General features: G+C 35.9%; 1 protein-coding gene across 2 annotated transcripts in view; it reads left to right on the forward strand.

The window, feature by feature from the left end:
* The window catches only part of LOC145684605 (uncharacterized), a 54,035-nt gene extending 32,404 nt beyond the window's left edge, over nt 1–21,631 (forward strand). Inside the window, exons 1-4 of one of the 2 annotated variants that reach the window (XM_081756995.1) lie at nt 7,318–7,369; nt 8,752–8,910; nt 12,032–12,184; nt 21,366–21,631. In XM_081756995.1, the coding sequence (XP_081613121.1) occupies nt 7,361–7,369; nt 8,752–8,910; nt 12,032–12,184; nt 21,366–21,539 (495 nt within the window). In that variant the 5' untranslated portion in view covers nt 7,318–7,360 and the 3' untranslated portion in view covers nt 21,540–21,631. Of the gene's footprint in view, nt 1–7,317; nt 7,370–8,751; nt 8,911–12,031; nt 12,185–21,365 lie in introns of those variants that run through there. The other variant, XM_081756994.1, reaches the window with a different exon arrangement.
* The last annotated feature ends 1,639 nt before the right edge of the window (nt 21,632–23,270 follow it).

Here is a 23,270-nt window from a genome sequence, read left to right on the forward strand (position 1 = left end):
ATTATAGTTCATTTGCAAGCCTACCGTGAAACTTTTAGGGGCCAGCCAAAATTTAGGGGGGGGGCCGGCCCCCCCGTGGATGCGGGCCTGGGTGGACGTGGTTTTCATTCATAAAGCGGAAGTCAGGAATCAGTTCACCCCTGGAAAGCAAGTTGAAGATGAGGGTACGATATATTTTTTTAAAGTTTAACGTCCCGCGATTGTGCACGGACGTTAAGGGAAACAGCTATGACGAAAAGGATTATGATAGTGGAATGTCGAAAGTGGAAGGAAACGAGAACACCAAGAAAATCCAAGGACACTGTGTTTTAGAAAGACCACTTGGCGGGAGTGAAGCTACGATAAATTTAAGTTCAATAAACTATCCGTTCGAACAGGTGTAAAATTGTACGACTTCCCTTTAGAGGTAGAGTCCCTTTGTAAACTGAACGTCGACTCATTTATGAACAATACACAGTCCAACTATTAGGTGCATCCAGTCACGGCGTGTGGTACGCCAGGCTACCCTAGTCCTCGAACCTAATTCCATATCAGTCTTCGCAGAGTTTGCGGACTGTAATGAAACGCACGAGTTAAGAATTTTGGTGGTGAGTCTGTGAAAAACATCGGAGCTTTTGATCAAGAGCGACGATTTGCTTATTAATACACAAATAGGCAACAAGATTGCAAACTCAGAATTTGTGTCACTGACGTCGTATCGTAAAATCAGTATGTGATATCGACTGACGTGAATTTTCTATGATGTGAGTAGTACTAACGCCACTTGGCCGAACTTTTGTGCCCCTGATTCAGGTGACATGGTTCCTGGCCCAGGATAATTGACCTAGGGCTACCTATAGGACCACTCCTAAATTTTGAGAACGAGTACGTTTCAAATTACCGTACACACTCAAATTTCGGGAGGAAAACCATTTCTTAAATGTTGGAAATTGCCAAAACTATAAATTAAGTATGGTAGTATAGGTCGATGATATGGCCTCTGCAAGTTTTGGTGGTCCATCTTATTTTCATCTGTGGGTAAAAAGATTACCAAAAATTCAAAATTCGAAGGTTTATAACCTATTTTATCCCCTTTGATGATGGTTTATTACGTTATATTGTCATATAGTTCAGTATAGGGGTCCATTCTGTTTCATAGGACATGGTATATTGACACACAACTTTTAAATTTTAGAAGTGATACCGAATTTACCAAATTTAAAAATTCGATATAGAAATATAGGACCGAGTGATCCATCTAATTCCCTTTTATGGGGAAAAAATTACTATCCTTTATGCAGTTTGGTTGAGCATTTTGGAAAGTTTTGAAATTTTGTTTATTTTTTTGACCTGTGTTTCAAAAAAAAATGTTTGAACATTATTGTTTAAATGTTTCAGATTTTAAAAATTTGCATTCATTGAAAATTTTTGATTACATTTTCTATTTCAAAATAGTATTCCACTCATTTAAAAATTTTTGAAAATTTTTTTAATTATCACTGAAATTTAAATTTAAAATTTTTAATGTTTTTAAAACTTTTTGTTAAAAAACTGAGCACACCTTTGAAATTTTATTTCGTCTTTCTTTAAAATTTTCAAGTTGTTGTTTGTACTTGTTTGTACTTGTTGAAAATCTTTTAAAACCATCAGTTTGAAAATCTTGTTTATTTATTTCCTATCTGAAAATTTAAAACTCAGTGAAACATTTACATGCCGAAGAATCTTTCTAAAGATTTAGAACTGTTCAGAACAAAAAGATCTGGTAACTGTACAGAAGAATTGCATAAACGTGGTAAAATCATACATGTGAGAAGAAACATTAGCAGGGTTGCATCACATCCGTTTGAAAGTTCTCTTGATACCTTTGGTTGTATTTGAAATAAAGAACACAAAAAAATCATAATTTTATTTTTACTTTCAGTAATCTCACTGATTGGTCATGCTTAATCGCAAACGTAATTGTTGAGCAAAGGATTTGGATATTGCTTACAAATTTATTTTACATTTCTTACACCTGTTTTTCTTTACATTATAATTTTAATTCGATCTGAAGTCTTCTCTAGTCTATGGCAATACCATCGGTGGAAAATCTTAGACCATATTGTCATATAGAAACTGTCTATTAATACAACTGTATACTCATGATCGATGTCGACAAACTTCATACAGACTATACAAATGTTGTACGAAATGTATTATACGTTTCCAGAACAGTAACTTATTTTGCAACTCACTTTAACAGAATGTTTCACGTTGCAATGCAGTTGTTCCACTCAATGCATTTGTAAATTTGTTCCACTCAGTTTTTGACAGGTACACAATATTTCTTTCTACATATATTGTACTTTTCGTTTGATGAAGCATTATTTCAACACCAAATATTGTATTTCATGCTGACGTTGTAATATCCATCATGGTAGCCAACATGCCCGCAACGAGAGGGGGGCTAAAGGGGTCGGACCCCTCTAAGCTTTTCGTGGCTCCTCCAGACCTTAACACAAAATGCTATTGGGACATTCCATGTGAAATCAACCAATAAAATGACAAAATCTGACCTGACGATCTCAGATTTTTGTAAAAATTGGTGCACAGCTTTATTACAGTGGGAGATGGAAAAATCCCAAATATTACCCCTCTCCTCTTGAAATTGTCCCCATACAGGGTGTTCAAAAATTTCAAAAAAGGGAATTTTTTCATTTATATTGATTATTAAAAATTAACATAAAATGGTTAATATGTGCACTAGAGACATGAAACAAACACCATTGGAAAGCTTAAAGATTGCTCAACAAGTTGTAGTATATTGAAAAAATCTGTACAATAAAAAATAACACTTCAAAAATTCAAATTCAAATTTGGGTTTTAAATTTCGCACAGAAATATCGCTCTGGATTTGTTCAAAATTGTCCAGGTTGTAGTGTGTACTAAAATACCACAAAGTTGCATTTTGGGCACTCAATGATACCCAATTCAAAATTCAACATAAAGCAAACATTGCGAGATATTGACCATGTGAATAACTGGGTTCAAATCTATAACTACTTGCCTGCAGCTATCTACCCGCAGCATCAAAGGAATTTATATTCAACTTCATTTGTTTCTTGATGTATTCATTTGAGTGTACACAATTATCCACCTTTCAAGTTAATACCTCTCTAAATAACTCGAAAGGTGGATAATTGTGTAAATTCAAATAAATACATCAAGAAACAAATGAAGTTGAATACAAATTCCTTTGATGATGCAGGTAAATATCTGCAGGCAAGTGGTTATCGATCTGAACCCAGATATTCACATGGTCAATATCTCGCAATGTTCGGTTTATGTTGAATTTTGAATTGGATATCATTGAGTGCCCAAAATGCAACTTTGTGGTATTTTAGTACACACTACAACCTGGACAATTTTGAACAAATCCAGTGCGACATTTCTGTGCGAAATTCAAAATTCAAATTTGAATTTGAACTTTTGAAGTGTTATTTTTTATTGTACAAGTTTCTTCAATATATTACAACTTGTAGAAGAGTCTTTAAGCTTTCCAATGGTGTTTGTTCCATGTCTCTAGTGCATATGTTTAAAATTTTATGACAATTTTTAATAATCAATGTAACTGAAAAATGCCCTTTTTTGAAATTTTTGAACACCCTGTATGGTGACACTTTCAGAAGGAGAGGGGCAATATTTGGGATTTTTTCATCTCCCACTGTAGTAAAGCTGTGCACCATTTTTAACTAAAATTTGAGATGGTCAAGCCTGATGACTTGCTAATTTGACATGGAATGTCCCTATTATTAATATAAAAAACACAATTTAGCTATTGGTAATGACTTGCCCCCCCTGACATATTCATGCTCCTCCAAACCTCTGTGGCTGGTTGCGGGCCTGATAGCTAATGCACACCAAATGATCCACTAACAGTAAGTATTATTTTCAATTTTAACATGGAATGTTATTTCAGGCGTTTGAGTACTAAATTTAAATTTGCAACATCGACGGCAAAAGTACAAAACCTCGTAACTCATCAAAACCAAACTTTTCAGGAGAGCAATAAAACCGTTCTGCTTTTACATTATCTTATACACGGTACGAGGTTTTAAAAGTTAGTTTTTCAAGTTTTTTTTATTGGATTTTCGTTTACGAGCTTTTGCACACACGTAGATTCAGATGTGGGGAATTGAATGCAACCAAAATCTAAAATTCCATAAAAAGTGTAGATACAAGGTTTTGCACTTTCGCCAAGTCCTCTGTAAAATGGGTACACGGTACTGGAACTTAGTAGTTCCTGTTGTTTTTCAATTTCCATGGGTAGGTACATTCGAGGTAAAATTACATTCTTATCACTTTTCAGAATCATAAGTAATCTGGATCCAAACTTGATAGACATAACTTGGTTAGACATAATTTTAAAGAAGTATTCTAATTTAAAGTAGAGATCTTGGTAAATGGTTTCACCACATCACGTGCGTTTAGAAACTGTATATAAGTAGCTATGATGACGTTATAACGGATACTATTACGAACCATACTTATATACGAGAATAATGATGCACACGTCATAGACGGATGTGATGTAATTCTGTTGATACTGCATAAGCTTGTTCTAATATGTATGATTGCAACATGATAATGATATTGTTGTATATAGCGTTGCCGGATCTTCCTGTCATAAAGTTTCGATTCTTTAGAAACATTTTTCATTTGGCATGCAAAAGTTTTCACTAACGTGAGTTATAAATACTTAAGTAGCGAAAAAAAATAAACAAAATTTTCAAACTAAAGTTTTCTTAAAAATTCAACAACTCTAAACAATTTTAAAACTTAAACATTTAATCAAAAAAAAAAAAAATCGATGGGAGTAAAAATTTTTGAACTTGAAAAATTTTAAACAAGAAAGTTGAAACAAAATTTTAAAACAGTGTTCAAAAGTTTTAAACAAATGTTTTCAAAAAGTTTAATAATTTTAAACTTAAATTTGAAAGTGATAATTAATTTATTTGAAAACTTTTAAATGAGTGCAAGAATATTTTAAAATAGAAAATTTAATCAAAAGTCTTTCAAAAACTTTTAATGGATGCAAAGTTTTTAAACCTTGAGGAACCCAGGGACACAAAAGTTAGGCTAAGTAACTGGTACTAATATGTGAATAACTTTTTGAAAACAATTCATAGGATCTCCATTATTTTCTATTGGAAACTTCGATTCAAGATATGACAGTTTTATATTGTGAATAACGTTTCGGAGAGAATTCATGGAATCTCCATTATTTGTGATACAAAAATGGATTAAAGGTACGAGTTTCATGATATACATATCTTCCTACAGAGAGTTAATGATATTTCTATCATCTATGGGAAATTTGGATTCAAAACAGGAGAGTTTCATAATGCAAATAACCTTCTGGAGAAATTTTCTGATTTCTATTATTTTCTATGGTGAATTTCTATTTAAGACACGAGAGTTTCATGATGTTCATTAGTTTTCTGCATGAAATTCATGGGATTTCTATTATTTTTTTCTAATAGGAAACTTCTATTCAAAATGTGAGAGTTTTATGACACGAGCAGTGGCGGTTCCAGAGTTCTACAAGAGGGAAGGCACATTGGCAATGTCAGCGAAACCGAAAAACACCTCCAGCCGGTTGAGAGGTCGAACAATTTTTCACTTTGATGACGTTATTTAAATTCTTACTTAAGGTGCAAATATTACGTGAAAAATGACAACTAGTTTGCCATTGCATTTTAAGTATATTTCTCAGCATATTGAATTCAAGTTATTCAAGAAACAGAAAACAATTCATGTTGCCATGATTGCTCAACTTGTTTCTTTTATTTCTCAATTTTTCTGTAACAAATCATTATATTACTTATGTATACATTTACATACTTAATTAGTAACACTGTAATTTGAAACGGATTCAAACAACTAAGTAATTGTGAATTTAACTAGCTTTATTTTCACATAATTATAATAATTATTAACTTCTAAAGTAGGGACACAATAACATTTTCATTATGTATTTCAATTCAAGTATGCATTCGGTTTTGATACTTTTTAAAGCAATGAATAATTCATTCGACCATTCATTTCAGCAACAAGGCATTGACCTTCCGTTTCATATAGTGTCTGAATTACACATGGTCGTATCAGAAAATCGAACCATCTTGTCCCATGTTGAAGGCGCGTTTACTAACTATACATCCACTAGGAAGGTCCAAAATATGCATGAAGTTACGCGAGTCTACCGGAAATCGAGCTTTCTGAAATCCCCGTAAGTGTTCTCTGCCTTAAAACTACCTACCCTACATGAGTTAAGAATCTGACTTGCTAAAAATAATACAAAATTTAGGACTAGCTCAGGAGAGTAATGCTCCTGGAAGTAGGAACGAAGAGCACAGTTCTGATTGGTTGGCGTTATCCATTTCTTGCCACGTTGCATTCAAATAGCAGAAATCAAACTATTGTTGTTGTTGGTCTTCGTGGTCGAGTGGGCTAGTGCTATATACTAATAACGAAAATCTCTTTTGGCGTGAGTTCAAACCCGGCCCGAGGAAAGTTTTTTTTTACATTTTTATAACACTTTTTAAATTAAAATAATATGAAAATGATACTAAAACAAGTGATTTACTTACTTTTCTGCAGATAAGTAGTACCGGTAGTACTAGGAACGGGTTAGAAGCCCGCAGGGCTCGTTTTGTCCCCCTTGTACTCCATGATATAGGGTTCGTTTTGTTCCCCTTGTACTCCATGATATACATTTTGTAACCAACTTGAAACAACTGGCTAGGATAGCGCGTAAAACAGCTGGCTAGAGTAGCGCGCGAACAAACGTACTTCCGGGAGCATTACTCTCCTGAGCGGGTCGTCAAAATTTACCATTTTTCTTTTGCTTGTTTATTCATAAGCGAAAGGAAATAACGAAATGCAACTTACCACAATCATAGATAATGTTATTCTACAACAGAAAATATAAACCTAAAGAATTTAAAATGTTGACATCCATAGAAATTATAATTGCCAGAATAACAAGTCGCCCAAAATCTAAGTTAAGGACGCGACTAGAGGAACGAATTCAACTGCATTTGATTACGTACCATGTTGTTTTGGTATCCTGTTAACTACTTTTTAAATAATTTTATTATTTAATTTTAATAACTGTATGTTAAACCTACTTTGTTGATTACAAACTAAATACAATTATTTAAAAAGTAGTTCACGGGATTTCAAGACAACATGGCGGAATCAAATGCAGTTGAGTTCGTTCCTCTAGTCGCTCCTTAACTTAGATTTTGGGTTAATTGCTTTTCTGGCAACACTGTAATTTCTGTGAATGACACTTAAAATTTTTCAGGTCTATATTTTCTGTTGTAGAATAACATTATCTATGATTGTGGTAAGTTGCATTTGATTATCTCCTTTCACTTATGAATAAACAAGTACAAGAAAAAAAATTTGTATTATTTTTAGTAAGTCATGCTCTTAACAATTAACTATTCTCTACTTATTGATTTTTCATAATTAATCATCTGAATTGCAACTGTGGTAGTCACATACTTGTCTGTGGCTTTGCATGCCTACTTTCCCAGCAATATGTCAGAGGTACTTTAGCTTATAATAGTTCAAGAATATTAATTCATTTCTTAAAGGAGATAAGAAAAGGAAATTACGTAAACATACAGGGTGTATCAAAAAGGATTTTACAACTTTGAAAACTCGTATTACTTATTAATTTATCTTACAGACATGGTTTTAATGTCATTCTGTAGCAAAATATATCAAGTTTTGACTCACGCAGTACACTAGTTCAGGAACAATCCACTGTAAGCGCTAGTGGCAGTTGCACCAAAGATAGTTGCCTTTACTGGTCCTGAGCGTGCTAATTGTGTGTTTTGGTTTGAAGAATCCAAGTCTGCAACAACTGTTTAACGTAATATTTAGTGATGAGCAAACGCAAGACCAAGACCCGGGTGGTGTTCGTCTTGGTCTTGGTCTTGCACTGGGACTCTTGTCTTGGTCTTGCACACTCAGTCTTGGTTTTGCTTTCAAGAGTCTTGCAAGTCTTGCTTTTAAGAAATCTTATGCTTTTCGCAGGTAAATTTTACTCTGGATATAAGGGATAATAAATTCTACAATCCGCCAATAGTAACGGAAATGCAATGTATGTTTCTAAATGTAATATTTTACCTTCGTGTAAATATGGTGGTACTGTACAACATGGGTGATAATCTTTAGTTTTTCAATGAGTACCTACGCTTCACTACTTATAAATCACAACATTTCCTAATCTTTTATATTTTTTTAACAGATCCAATACTCCACTGGTTCCTAAACTGGGAAGGCTACCCCTGAGACGCATGGAAGATAATCAAGAAGGCATATATTACTGAAATACTATAAATTGAATTTTTTTTACACTCTAAAGACGTCAGATTTTTTTTATTTTGAAGTACGATTAGCTAATTTTTGTATTGAACACACTTCTAATTAAATATTGAGATTTTGTTTTTATTGATTCCAATATGTACTCTATGGGGCAGAAACATTGACGTCACACAAAAGCGATGAAAAAAATGGAGGTTTTTAAAATATATTTTCCTTCATATTACTTGGAAAGGCACTGATTTTTCGACAACATTACAGAGCTACCCCATGACACTACATTTCTCTTTTATAAGAAAAGGAAAACCAAAGACTGAAAAATTTGACTTCTTCCATATTCGTACGGTTGATGATATATTGTTTATTAATAAAGCACTGGATTTCATTTTCTTTCAGTGTGATAACAACCGAATAGAGGTTTATAAAGTTGAGGAATGTGAATGTGATAGACAAATGGTACAATTGGGAGGTTTGCAGCTTGAGTTTACTGGTGACTGTGAGATCTCAGTGACTAATACATTGGAACTTCTTGACGACTTACCAGGAGGATGGACTGTAAGTAGACATTCAGAATAGTCTAACACTTAACTAGTAAGTAGCCAGAGATTTAAACTACACAAAGCCAAAGAGACAATATTGTACTATTTGTAGTTATTAAATTAAATTCTGTATAGATGCAAAGGAAATTCTCTTGTCACCCCTCAAATGTAAGTCCTAGCTTTAATAGTACGATAGAACTTTTGGTTATGTCATAACTAACATTTTTGACTGTTAAATATTAATGCTTAGCAACAGTGATACAAAATATGCAACACAATGTTATATCTAGACATGTTACAAGGAAAAAAAGTTCCCATCCCAAAGCTGTAGAATTCCCCCTGAATTTTAAAGATACAGGTGTAACCTACAGGTATAGATTTGTATCAAATTTAAATTTGACATTTAGTTTCTGGTTTCTTTATTTTTTGATTCTTCTGTTAGTGATTTCTTTTCATTTTACGCTAAGATTCTGTTTTTTTTTTTTAAATTCATTGTATAATTTTTATATTTCTCATTTTCGCTTGTGATACTAACGAGGTACATTTGTGAAGTGTCCCTTCGTGTAAAATTGATTCAAATGCAAAGTTCTCCCCGGCACAATGTGTATTGTATTGTATTCTAGCGTACCATACAGGTAATTTGAATATTTATGGGACTTCATATACTCGGAATTTAATAGGGCCGCGTTGGCTCAGTGATAGAGTTCATCTCTGGTGCATAGGGTTCCGAGTTCAATCCCAGCTCCCGCCAAGTGAACCTTGTGGTGGACAAACACGGTGTGCGTGGGTTTTCTCGGGGTTCTCCCGTTTCCTCCCACTTTGTTCATTCCACCATTTCACTCATCTCTCATAATCACCGTCTCCTTTAGCCTAACTGGCATAACCGTGTGTCGTAAAACTCAGATTTCATTTCAATTTTTTTCCATCCGGAATTCAATCATACACTAGACCTACTATAACGCTTGAACATAAAATTGCTTTTAATTTCTTTAGATGTAACTGGACATGAATGTAGGCATATGCAAAATAAACTGGATTAAGTATTACTTCTCTGACACAAGCTACCCATCCCGGCCGCCAACTTGGATCCGCCATATTGGATTCAAGTTTCGGTCTTTCAAATGGGAATAGATGCAAATGATACATCAAAAATTTATGTAAAATTTTCTCGGAAATTCATTGGTGTAATGATTTTTACCATAGCTTGTACCGTTTGTAAGGTATTACATGTTAAATGTCAGGCACCTTACGAATATTGAACCAAATAGAATGATCTGCAGGGGAGTCTCGATGGGTTAGTAGTAAAATGTTTACCTCTGATGTATGGGGTCCTCGGTTCAATCCCAGCTCGCGCCAAGTGAAATTTGTGGTGGACAAACACAGTGCGCGTGGGTTTTCTCGGGGTTCTCCCGTTCCCTACCACTTCTTTATTCCAACATTTCGGACTGGTGGACAATCTTAGAAAATTCTGTCCAATTATTGATCTATGTTTTTGTATCGGATTAAGATGTATTATTTCAATAATCATCCATTTGAAATGACCATATACAGAGTTTACAATGAAATAATATACAAATAAAGAAATTATTCCCCAAAATATGATTCTTTCTGGATTATTCCAAAGCTCCCACATTAATTTTGGTTTGAGTAAGCAACAAATGACTTTAATACATAGGTCGAAAATTATGTATTGAGAAATTTACAGTACATGGTACGCTCGGAAAGTATTGGGTCCCTCCAAACAAAAATGTCATTGCCTTGACTATAATGGCGCATTAGATATGGCATCAGATCGCATGTCATTACCTATGTTCTGAACGATCCTATGAGATTTCTCTTGTTTAGAGCACGCTTTATTTCGGAACGAAAATTCAGAAGATTTCGATTTAAGCGACATCAGGTGAGAGAAAGTGAAAACAAATTTGTTTTCTCCCATATGGGAGCGAAAGAGCAAAAATACTCAACAAAATGAAGCGTGGTGCAGGACAGATAAGGTATATATTGCTAATTTATCTTCTGATTTTAAAATTCTAATCCTAAGATATTTCCTAGGATTTATCTCATAGTGTGTAGCTGGCCTAAGTCTTCATTTTAGTTTGCGATGATAAGCATAACCAGTGGCGTATTTAGGGGGGAGGCTTCCGGGCTTAAGCCCCCCCGAAATCTTACTATAGTAAAGTATATGAAATATCTTGCAGAATTTTCACATTTTCAGGCAAAGCCCCCCCGAAAGTTAGCAAAGCCCTCCCCGAAACAAAATCGTAAATACGCCACTGAGCATAACATTTACAACTAATTTTTGCAAGTTTTACGATGCATATACTCCACATTTTTTGCAAATACTGCTACGGAATAAGACCCCTAGGGACGTTACGTTGTAACAAGCCCCGGCTACGAAATATGCCCCATATTTCGATTTTCAACGGAAATAACAGAACGCATAAGATAACCGATATATCTTTTTGAACTATTTTTAATCCTACATGTGGCAGAAAAAATATATGGCCTCTGTTGATTTCGCCTAATATTCTGTGAAAGTATAGCAGGAAAGTTGAGGAAATACACGAAGTAAACCTTCTATTATTTTGTGGTCAAAAATTGTACCCGACTCCAAGAATACGGAGTTTATAAACAGACGGAACTTTACATTAAAAAAACAAACAAACAAAATAATAATAATAATAATAATAATAATAATGGGTTGTGCATCCACGCAGTGAATTAATTTCTCTGCTTGATAGGGACTGGATCTTCTACGATTACATGAAACTGTAGAAAACTTTTATCCAACGAGAAAATATGAATCACGATTCGCATGCACTATACTCCATCCTCTTTTCTAAACCTGATTGGTACAAATTTATTAAGACAGTAGATGTGACAAACGGAGAAATTTGTTTCATATATTTGGTCATATTTTAATTTATGATAATGATTGTATCTTGTATGATTCTTTCTAGACAGCCAATTGATATTTTGATCAGGGTGGAGGCCCGCGTCCATCTGAAGGCCCCCGGGTCTACAGCTACCCTAAGCCCCTTTAATCTGACCTTGCTTCTTGTTACTATTCATAGACGTATAAAAAATGACTTATAGAAACAAATGAATAGCATCATAGAATCTTTTTCTGTTGATAGGTGAAGATTGTAACCGGAAACATCGTTAAGGATGTGGACGAAATCTGTGCGTACCTTTCTACTGAGGAAGGAGAAGAAACGGAAGGGTCATATACAAGCTTAATACTTGCAGCGCTTGGTTTTGTGAAGGAAGACACATGTAACAGACCTAAGGTGAGTAAATAAGTTCTACAGTTGTAGCTTTATTGTATTATTCGATGTATTTTTTTTTTCGTTCTATGACAATAGTAGTGTAAATAGCAGTAATATTCCATTACAATAGCGGTGCAAATAGCAGTATCGAGTGTGCTCATGTACAAGGAGCGGTTACATTATCAAAGGCATGTGGACAAAAACAGAAGTGCTCTGTGCTCCTGAGTTATTATTTTAGTAGGTATTTAATAATCATGTAGGTAGTTCATGTCCTACTTTGTCTGAGAGAAGGGAATTCACAGATTCTTTTTTAATTGGTAAGTGTTGAAACATTTTGGATTGACTGAGGTAAACTGTTCCAGAGCAGTGTTTCTTCCAGACCTGTTTTTTTTTTTGGGGGGGGGGACAGTGCCCCCGGAGAAGACCAAAATAATACGTCTATAATACAATAAATAGAATAGTATCAGCAGTGCCCCCCGGAATACTAAGTGTGCCCCCCCCCGGAACATTGTTTCTGAAAGAAACACTGTTCCAGAGGCGTGTAGTATTTACAGTGAAGGATTTGGATTATAAAGCCGAGTTATGACTAGGTATAGAGGGCCAGAATTAACTTGTGATCTTGTGCCTCTATTGCAAAAGTCCGATAATATAAAAATCTACGTGCTAGATACATTACGTGCTACATATTTTCATGGTAATGGTTAACTAGGTTTATAATAAAAAATAAATTATAATATGATTATTTGGAATGATAATTTTAATACTAGTTTTCAATATTAAAATTGTAGTTTTGGTTGATTTCATTTTCATGTAAACTTTTCCAAAAACAAAAGGAGGACAGACTATTTTATAAATTTATCAGTTAGTAATTAATTGTCTATTGGAGTTCTTAACCTTTTCCACTGACGTACCTCCTCGAGAGCATATTATTATTTAATACCACCCCGGCCCGTAGTCAGCCCAAAAATTTATGGGGGGCCCAACCCAATCATATTATACTTCATCACCATATTATAGTTCACTTGCAAGCCTACCGTGAAACTTTTAGGGGAGCCAGCCAAAGTTTAGGGGGGGGCCCGATACCACCATAAGTCGTACGTACCACGAACAGCGCCCGGCGTATCACCAGTGGTATCCATACAATACGCTGAAAAGACCTGGTCTATTGGATAATGTTGTTTCCATTGAGTTCTGCAAGTACTATGATTTGTTTATGTGATTCTTTACATGCTCAAATCACTTGTGAACGGAGCAGTGAATTGGAACATTGAATCGTATATGGCTCTCACGTTTTTCTTGTCTGCAGTTGTGTCGAAGAACCCCAGAAGACAATGCTGCATTTAAGGTAAAAATACGATTTGGCAAAATATAGGAACATAGTAGATTGTAGATTAAGGTTTGTGATTAGAATTCGCGTAGAAATATACGCGACAGTAGTTGTTTCCAATCAAAATGTATTTTAGGAGCGGGTGAAAGTGAGGTTACACGAATATAATCGAAAAAGCATCTTTTGTTTCGCTCTTCTAACATACATTTTTAAATAGGCGTTATGTTCTTCATGAAACTCTTCGCATATTATCCAAGGATTGTCATATTTTCTGAAATTGACCTTCGACTTTGCTTTTTTTCTAATATTAGATTGCTATACTATCTCGTTCATTTGTTCAATTCTCCCTCCATTCGTGTTTTATATTGTACTATCTTCCCACCTTTTTTTTGTAATTGTTCTCTTCGTTCCTGCTTTTGGAAACGTGTCACTAGCCGGGGAACTCATTGGGCAGACACTGTATGCACGTATAAGTGCTCATGGATTATTATTATTATTTTTACAGATCTCTAGCATATCTTGTGATCTTCAGGCAGTTGGAGAACGGTTATGCGGTGATCTTCCAAGATATAGGCTTTTACTTGTCTTCATCAATGGCAAACTGAAGTCGTTCCGGAATGGGTGCCGTTTCTACGAAAGTCCGATCAGACTTGAACTGACGATTCTAGTACTTCACAACGTCACATGATGGGGCTTCCTCTCTTTATTTTTTTCGTATCATCAAATGGTTGCTTTAGTATGCATAGGAACACCGTTCAGGCTTTAATCGCATCCATCTTTACACTTTTTTTCGCTTTAGTGCCTGTAACACAGTAAATGTTCCAAGTTGAAAGATGAAACTTTTCTCATAATCTATAGAGTTACGAGGGCGGGGTGAAAAGCTCTCGGCCTGACAATGAAAGACTGCGAATTTCAGTTCAAAAATGATTTTATTTTTCGACATAATCTCCCATAACTTCAATACACTTAGTCCAGCGTTTCTCCAACATCCTTCCCGAAAGTGAGTGTCTGGAAGGTTGTGAAAATTGTCATCCACGACCCTCTCAACTTCTTCATTAGATGTGAAGCACGTTTTGGGACAGATAGAAGTCCGATGATGCCAAAATCAGGAGAATATGGAGGATGGCCGAGCAAATCGTACTCCAAATTCCGCAGTTTTCCCATCGTCCACGTACCCTTGTGCACATGTGCGTTGTCCTGGTGAAAGATGAATTTTCTTCTTCAAGCCAGGCCTCTTCTTGCGAATTTTGGCATCCAGCTGGTCAAGAAGGTTGGAGTAATTTTCGCCTGTAATTGTTCTCCCTTTTGCAAGGTAATCAATTAACGTGATCGCTTTTGCATTCCAAAACACATAACCTTTCCGGCCGATACGATCGTCTTCGCTTTCTTCGACGCTGCACGACCGGCTTCCATTCATTGCTTGGATTACTGTTTCATTTCTGGTGTGTAGTGGTGAACCCATGTCTCATCCATTGTCACAAATCGCCGCACAAAATCGGTCGGATCCCTTTTCATCGGTCCAAAGATTGCTGCGAAAATCCTTTTCGCATTTGCTTTTGGTCGGCATGCGGCACCCATCTTGCGCAGAGCTTTCGTATTCCTAGTTCTTTGTGCAAGGTGTTTAGCACCCGTTCCTCCGATATCCCCAAACTCTCAGCTATCTCACTCACCTTCACTCGCCTGTCGTCCAACACGATGTCATGCACTTTTTCGATTGTTTCCGGTGTGGTGGCGGTTTTCCGCCTTCCTTCACGTGGGTCATCTTCGAGGAATGTGCGACCACGTTTAAATTCAGCTGCCAACTTTTTAACGGTTGACATAGAAGGAGCAGAGTCCCCGTAAACTTTTGTCAACTTTGGATGAAATTCCGTAGGGGTTAATCCATCCAAAACGAAAAATGTGGTTACTACACGATATTCATGTTTATCCATTTTCACAACTAACACGCAAGACGTCTAACTGGAACAATGCCTGCACACAAACTACTTGAGAGAACAAGTTGACACTTGTTATACCAACAATTGAAAAGCACCCCCAGGCAAGAACAATCAAATTTTGTTGATTGGAGTGCCATCTCTGGGTCAGGCCGAGAACTTTTCAACCTGCCCTCGTAAAATGTCAGTATTCTACATTAATTATAACTAGGCCAGGGAAAATGTTTAATGAACCTCCCATGTATTTTGATTGCATCCAATTATTTGTAGTATCTTCTTACGTCAGAAGAAATCAGCTTAGTAAACACCAATTATCTAGTTATCTCATTAGTGAAGTCCGTTCAGTTGGTTTTTCAGAATAGTTACGTTAAATGGCTTAATATTATAACATACTATATCCATCACTTGTAAACAAGAAAAGTTTTTTTGAAGTTCTTCGCTCCGGAGAGAGTGACTTGTCTGTTTGATATCCCCATTTTTTCTCTCCACAATCCAATGCACCTCCTGGTTTCAGATCTCAGTCTGACCTTTCCCTTCAACAATTGCGCCACTTCCTGAGATTTGACTGCTTAACACTTCCAATTTTCCTTTTTACAAACTATCTTTACCCCTGGGGCCTATTTCTCAAAGCAACAAATCTTGTAAAATATATTTTTACAAGTAGTAAATTATGAAATAGAAGTTTTAGAATAATAATAAAAGTACGTTCTTAATACTAACGCTGATATCTCTAATTTGTCATCATTTCATGTTATATCTAGGAATATAATTGCACAATATTTGATTTTGAGTAACTTTACGATAGTATTTCAAATCTAGTAGTTTTGAAAAATAGGCACCTTCTCTCAGCTTACGCCGTCCATTTTTCTCTTCACAATCAAACTATCCCTAGGAGTCTTTGGCGTTCCTTTATTTCCTCCTTCACAATCCAACTACGCTTGCAGATTTTGGTGTTTGATACCCTATCTTTACTCCATCGACTTCTTTCCTTGGTGTCCAAGTTTCTTTTTTCTACAATCAAATGAAACCAGGCTTCTCCACATGGTCTTTCATCTTTTCTATCCATAATCCTCCAAACTTGCTTGACGCCCTCAGCATTTTTCTCTCAGTCTTGTCTGTTTGACTTCCAATTTTGTCGATCTCACCAAGGGAGCCCATGTTGTAGTTTCCAAGCAGGGGCAAGTATAAGCGACGTTTCAAAAATAGTTTCAAATTTTACTGTAACTAATGAAAAAATTCTATTGGATTTTCGATATTCTGAAGTACAATTTCCTCTAGGGGGGAGCAAGTGCCCCACCTTGGCCCCCTGATGGGCGCCCTTGTATTTCACTATGCTTTCCAGTATCCTCTATCTTGCATCCTCAATTCCCCCCCCCCCCAAAATTACATTACGCTCCAGGTCTCCTATAAACAACCCAGGTACATCTTTAAACTCCTTGTTTATTACCTCGTATTTCTCTCAAAAGTAAAATCCCAGATCTTCTCTGATTGGCTCTTGTATACCATCATGGGCGTCGCCAGAAACTTTCGCATGGTGTGTAGAACAAACACTAATAATACACACACACACACACACACACACACACATATATATATATATATATATATATATAAAACAAAATCACAATATTATAATTAGGAAGTCATGCAAGTACATATATTATGTTGATTTAAGAAGAACTTTCCGAAGACAGAATCGTATGTTTCCTCCTTAATACTTCATAACAATTCCTGTTTTCAACATCTCAAAGGTTGAAAGAATCCAAGGAGAGAGAGAGAGAGAAAGAATGCATGTTCGTGACTACGTTGCTAGCGTACGTGCCTTTGGTGTGGGAGATTCGAGTTAGAGTCCCGGTAGAAGTTGAGCTCATGAAGTTTGTATTCCATATGAAGCTTTAGGTCCATATCTCACCCTCGGGGCTGTAAGGGACACTAAACTCAGAATAAACCAACCCCAAAAAGAGAAAACTTTATAACAGTACTATGTTTCTTGATGTTTATTTATCAGTCCTTTGCGAAGTCATGCAACAACGAAACTGCTCTCGGGATCTCGATAAATACAAGAAAATATTTTTTGTGCATGAAAATCAGAACCTAATCATTTCACATAAATAGAAATTTAAAAAAATAACACATGCAAAAATGTATTTACGAAAATATTACGGTTTTACTTACGAAACAAGAAAAGAGCAGATTTTATAAGATAAAATCGTCGTCATCTTCGTGTTTGTAAATAACTAAGTCACCAGGTAGAAATAACTTTTCTCTTGTTTCATAAAATTCACACAAAATGTACAAAATCTTTCTTTCTTCCGCAACCACTTTACAAAACACAGAACAATCAAATTATATAAAAAAGCGAACACACAATATAAGGGAAAGTGCACATAAAAAATCTCTATATATAAATAAGCATTATTACGTGTCATATAGGTCTACTTCTTGAACAAGAATTGCATACCCTTGGTTCTTTCTCAAAAGCATCCAACACGTCTGATATGAATTGTGTTTTATTTTTATTCATAAGTTCTCGATGGAGACTCATCATACACAATCCTGTCAATCTTTCTTCAGAGATAGTTGACCTTAACCACGTTTTCACACTTCTTAGGGTGCTAAAACTTCTCCAACACTACATATTGTAACGGGGAGGGTAACCGTTACTTGTATTTCTTGCTTTATTGCCGGATAACATGTGGCGTGATCCATCAAATCAGAAAGAGAGAGTTTCTCTAAACTGTCTGCATCTAGATTTCTGTGTTTCCATAAATCATACCAGCATTCAGCTTGAGGAAGGAAATTGTCAAATTCATAAATTTCATTTATTTCATCCTTCATTTTCATGAATTGTAGTTTAGAGGTGTCTAATTTCACGGGGATGCAATGTGAAGAGTGAAAAGCCTGGACTATGTTCTTCCGAAAATCTATTATTTAGCGACTGTAACAAATAATCTATGTACGGTATAAATATGGTTCGCCGATAATATTCTTCCACATTTGTGTATGGAGGATTAGCACGATGAACTTGTCGAGATGCAAGTCTGGGGACTGACAGCTGAATATTCAGTTCATCAGCAACACGAATACATTTTTCGAGATCTAATGAAATGTAACTTCAGCTGTATCTCTCTGTTCTTTGAACATACAAATCAACTCCGAACTGTGTGATTTTGCCGCCATTAAGTTCAACTGAACTCCTTGTAAAATTTGTGCTACTGGCTCAAGGTACAAAGAATATTGACTGATAACTGACAAAGAAACAATAAAGGTTCCTGTTGTTCCTGCACAAAAAAGACGATAAGCATTGCTTCTAGTTTCAGAAACTGTAGAATTATTGACAGTTCTATGAAATGTTCAGAAAATTTTCTGATGCTGCTGTATTTGGAAGTCCAGCGAGTTTCAGAAAGAAGTGGGATATTTGGGATATCTTTCTTCTTAATGGGTTCTCGTGAAAGAAAATTGTGATTTCTTTGATAGTATCCACTGTGTTTCGTATGTAAGAAACGGAACATAGCTTATTAACGACAAGGTTAAGCATGTGTGATGCACAATGGTAAAAAAAAAAAAAAAAAACGCTTTTGGGAATTGTCGTCTGATAATGCTTTGTACACCGTTACTACATCCAGCCATGGTGGAACAACCATCGAAACCCTGCCCTACAAGTTCACACTGAGATAATCCACGTTATTCCAATGCTTTTAGAATTGTTCTAGCAATATATGCGGCGCTTAACTCTCCTAATGGAATGAAACCTACTAAATCTTCCCGCATCTGATTTTCAACAGTGTCATAAAACCGAATACCTATAGACAATTGTTCTACACCCCCAATATCAGATGTTTCATCTTCAAGCACACTATAATAGTGGGAAGAAACAATTTTAGGCTTTACATACTGTTCATATAAAGTGTTACCTGCAACTGATATGAATTCATTTTGAGTCTGCACAGATAAGTATTTTGCATTTTGAGCAGCAGTTTCAAAGTGTTGGTTGAATGTTATATCTCCTGAATCTACTTTAAATTGGAGAAGATCGTAGAAATTGCAAGATTTAGCATTCTCTCCTCGTAAAGACAAATCATGTGTCGCACAAAAGACAATTGTCTCAATAATTGATGACAGTTTTTTCGGTTTTCCTTTTCGTAGATATAACATTCCGAAATAACTGAGCACGTTCTGTGGACGTCCGATGCCATTCAGATTGTTCGTGTTGCCGAACAGATGCAAAAAAAAATCATTGTATTTTCTAAACGGTGTTAGTATAAAAGACCCTTGCAATCCTCTTTTTACCGGAGATCAAAAAAGAACACACTGCTTGCACAATCCCCCTCGCAACCTTCTAGAATATGCTAGCCACGGAAATTCAACAAACCACTTATACAAAAAGGGGCGTTTTCCTGGCATAACATCTTATTTAAAATCATATGTTTCGGTCGGGTGCCACGGTGACATCAATATTTCATATCGACTAGTGTCCGACAAACTTGACTGCAAATTTAAGTCTACATAATTGCCAATGTCTTTTGGGTCACAGGACGTCTCCTCACCTAATAAAGTTGCACAAGGAGACATTTGGGGAGAAGGTACGCTAACATATATTGCCCTCCGGCATATCTTTTTCTTCGCTCAGATTTTCAACACACAGAATATTACGCTTGGTGTTCTCCAATTTTGAGGACACTTGCTGTTTTAGAAAAACATCGAGTTTCATTTGCTTATGCTTATGCATGATTAATTTTTAAAAAGCAATTCTTTCCAATTCACTCACCTACACATGAGACATTAAGTAAATTATAAACTAAGGGGAAAACACCCACTAAACTCTGAAGGAAGACCAGAGATCGAAAACCACACACATTTATCCGTTTCCGACACTCCCGAGCAACTTTGAAGTTTTGGAAACGAAAACCGCCTATATGACGCCAGAAACAGGGATTTCCAATAACTGCGCACAACCAACTATGCAAAACTAAACCTTTCTCTTCTTGAAAAGGGTCAATCTCCATCCTCCCCGCTAAAAATAACATTGTACATTTAAACCGCGGGTTCTCGTAGGAAAAAAAAAGTTCAATTTCTTTCTGCTCAGAACGCTACTAAGAACAAGGTAGACAATGTTTGTCAACATTAGAATCATTGTTCCTGCTGCTCCATTTGCAGTTTTGTTTTCTCGACCCTTTCCCCTCTCTGTAATCCATCAAGATTCTTGGTTTAAAAGGAGGCGGGGTCATTCAGGATAACCTTGCTACAGCCAGAGGGCAAACAGGTGCAGAGGAGTTGGTGACATTATTGCCTTCACAAACAGAATTCTTGGGTTATTTTTAACATCAATATGTGTTAAATGCTCATACTTTTCCGATTGTTGCAAAGGTCAGACAAATAAGTCAGAGAAACACTTTTATTCTGCTTTACAAAGGAAACCACTGCAGAAGTATTAAAAAGATGTGGCTCCTCATTTTCTATGGGAACGATTGAGGATAATTTGCTTGATTCTTTCAACGTTTGAGATTTTGAAAACAGGAATTATCGTGAAGTGCTACAGAGGGAACATACGATCCTGTCTCCGGAAACACCTTCTAAGGTCAATATACATGCTTGACTACTTCAAGATTAAGGTAATATTAACTAGATTTCCAAGGGGGTCGACCGACCCCTTCGACCCCCCTGCCGATGCCCATGTATACCACTATGTTTCTGTGGTTGGTGTCTTCAGCTTTTCTTTCTCTATAATAGCGTGTCTTCAGATTTCTATACTTAGTGCTACTGTTAGCTTTCCTATAATTGCAATATCCCTGCAAACCTTTTTACTTGGTGCCTCCATCTTTTACCTTCGCAATCACACTACGACTTCACACTGTTCTAGATTTCATGCCCTCCTTGTGCGATTGATGTTTATATATATATAACCTTTCTTGGTCATTAATGCATTGCTTTATATTTGTAGGGACCTTTGCAACGAGAGAGCCCATACCTAGTGAACTTAGATTCTCTTCGAGAATGGTTTCGAAAATTCCAGGGAAACCGAACAATTACAGCCACAATGACTGATGAGGAAGAAAACAGTATGGGTTGTATAACAGCTGATTTTTCGATTACGTTTTTAGGACCGGGTCGCTGAACATATGATTGCCGATATTCTTCACAGGAGGGAATGTTGCATTTGCCTATTTACTACATTCTTTAATAATATAATTATATAATAAATATAGAGGATCCATAGATGCTTGGTTTGTATTATTTGAGTATTACCCCTTAACAACAAATTTTTGGTTAGAGCTACCAATGAATATGAAAGACCTAATTTTTTGCTACATATAGGACTAGCTCGGGAGAGTAATACTCCCGGAAGTAGACTTACGTTAGTGCACCAACACCTAACGTTAGCGCCTCATTGGTGTAGGTGCTACAAGTAAAAACAAAACTTTGGGAAATAGCGTGAACTTAGCCCTCACTAACGAAAAAAAAAATAGTGATATTCCTTAGTGCATTGTCTGTACTTCTAGAAGATACAAATAGTTTCGTTAGTGCTTCACCATTAGTTTAGATATGATTAATTATAAGCCACAAAACTCCCATAAGAAATCCATGGGGAAGTATTCATTACGTCAAACTCCCACCAAATTCAAAAGCACTAATTACCTCTCATAGTGCAATTGTTAGTGCATCGTAGGTGCTCCTTAGAGCACAAACATCTAACGTTAGTGCTTCACTAGTGTAGGTGTTACAAGTAAAAAAAACTTTGGGGACCAGCGTGAACTTCGCACCCACATTTTAAGCACTAACAAAAAACTAGTGCCATTTGTTAGAGCTTCTATAAAACTAAGAATTTTGTTAGTGCTTCACTATTAGTTTAATTATGGACAATTACATGTCACGGAACTCACATAAGAAATTTATGGGGAATTCTTAATTGCGTCAAATTTCCGCCAAATTCAAAAGCACTAACGATCTCTTCTAGTGCAATCGTTAGTGCATCGTTAGTGTTTCTAGAAAACACTAACAGTTTGTACGGAATTTGATATTTCTGAAGTTGGTCCCCCACTAAAAATCTTGAATAAATCCCAAAATATGGTAGCACAAACGTTAGTGCTTAGTGCGTTTAAGTGGACTAACGATGCACTAACGATTGCCGTTAACCCCATGTTTCTAAGTCAATTTGTATGGAATTTGATATTTTTGAAGTTGCCTCCACCAAAAAATCTTCAATAAATTCTTAAATATGGCAGCATTAACATTAGTACTTAGTGCGTTTAAATGCACTAACGATTGCCGTTAACCCCACATTTCTAAGTCAATTTATTTGGAGTTTGATATTTCTATAGTTGGCCCCCACCAAAAATATTCAATAACTTGTAAACTTTGATAGCACTAACGCTTAAGTACACTAACGATGCACTAACGATTGCCCTTAACCCCATGTTTCTACGTCAATTTGTATGGAATTTGATATTTCTGAAGTTGCCTCACAACAAAAATCTTGAATAAATTCCAAAATATGGTAGCACTAACGTTAGTACTTTGTGCACTAACGATTGTCGTTAACCCCATGTTTCTACGTCAATTTGTACAGATTTTGATATTTCTGAAGTTGTCCTCCACCAAAAATCTTGAATAAATCGCAAAATAAGGTAGCACTAATGTTAGTGATTTTAAGTGCACTAACGATGCACTAATGACTGCCGTTAACCCTATATTTCTACGTCAATTTATATTAAATTTGATATTTCTGAAGTTGCCCCGACGCCAAAAATCTTTAATAAATCCCAAAAAATGGTAGCTCTAATGTTGTGCTTAGTGCTTTTAAGTGCACTAACGATGTGATAAGTTTGGTTAAAATGTATTTGTATAA

Source organism: Thermobia domestica, chromosome 5, assembly GCF_964235325.1.
Source record: "Thermobia domestica chromosome 5, izTheDome1.hap1.1, whole genome shotgun sequence".
Lineage (NCBI taxonomy): Eukaryota > Metazoa > Arthropoda > Insecta > Zygentoma > Lepismatidae > Thermobia > Thermobia domestica.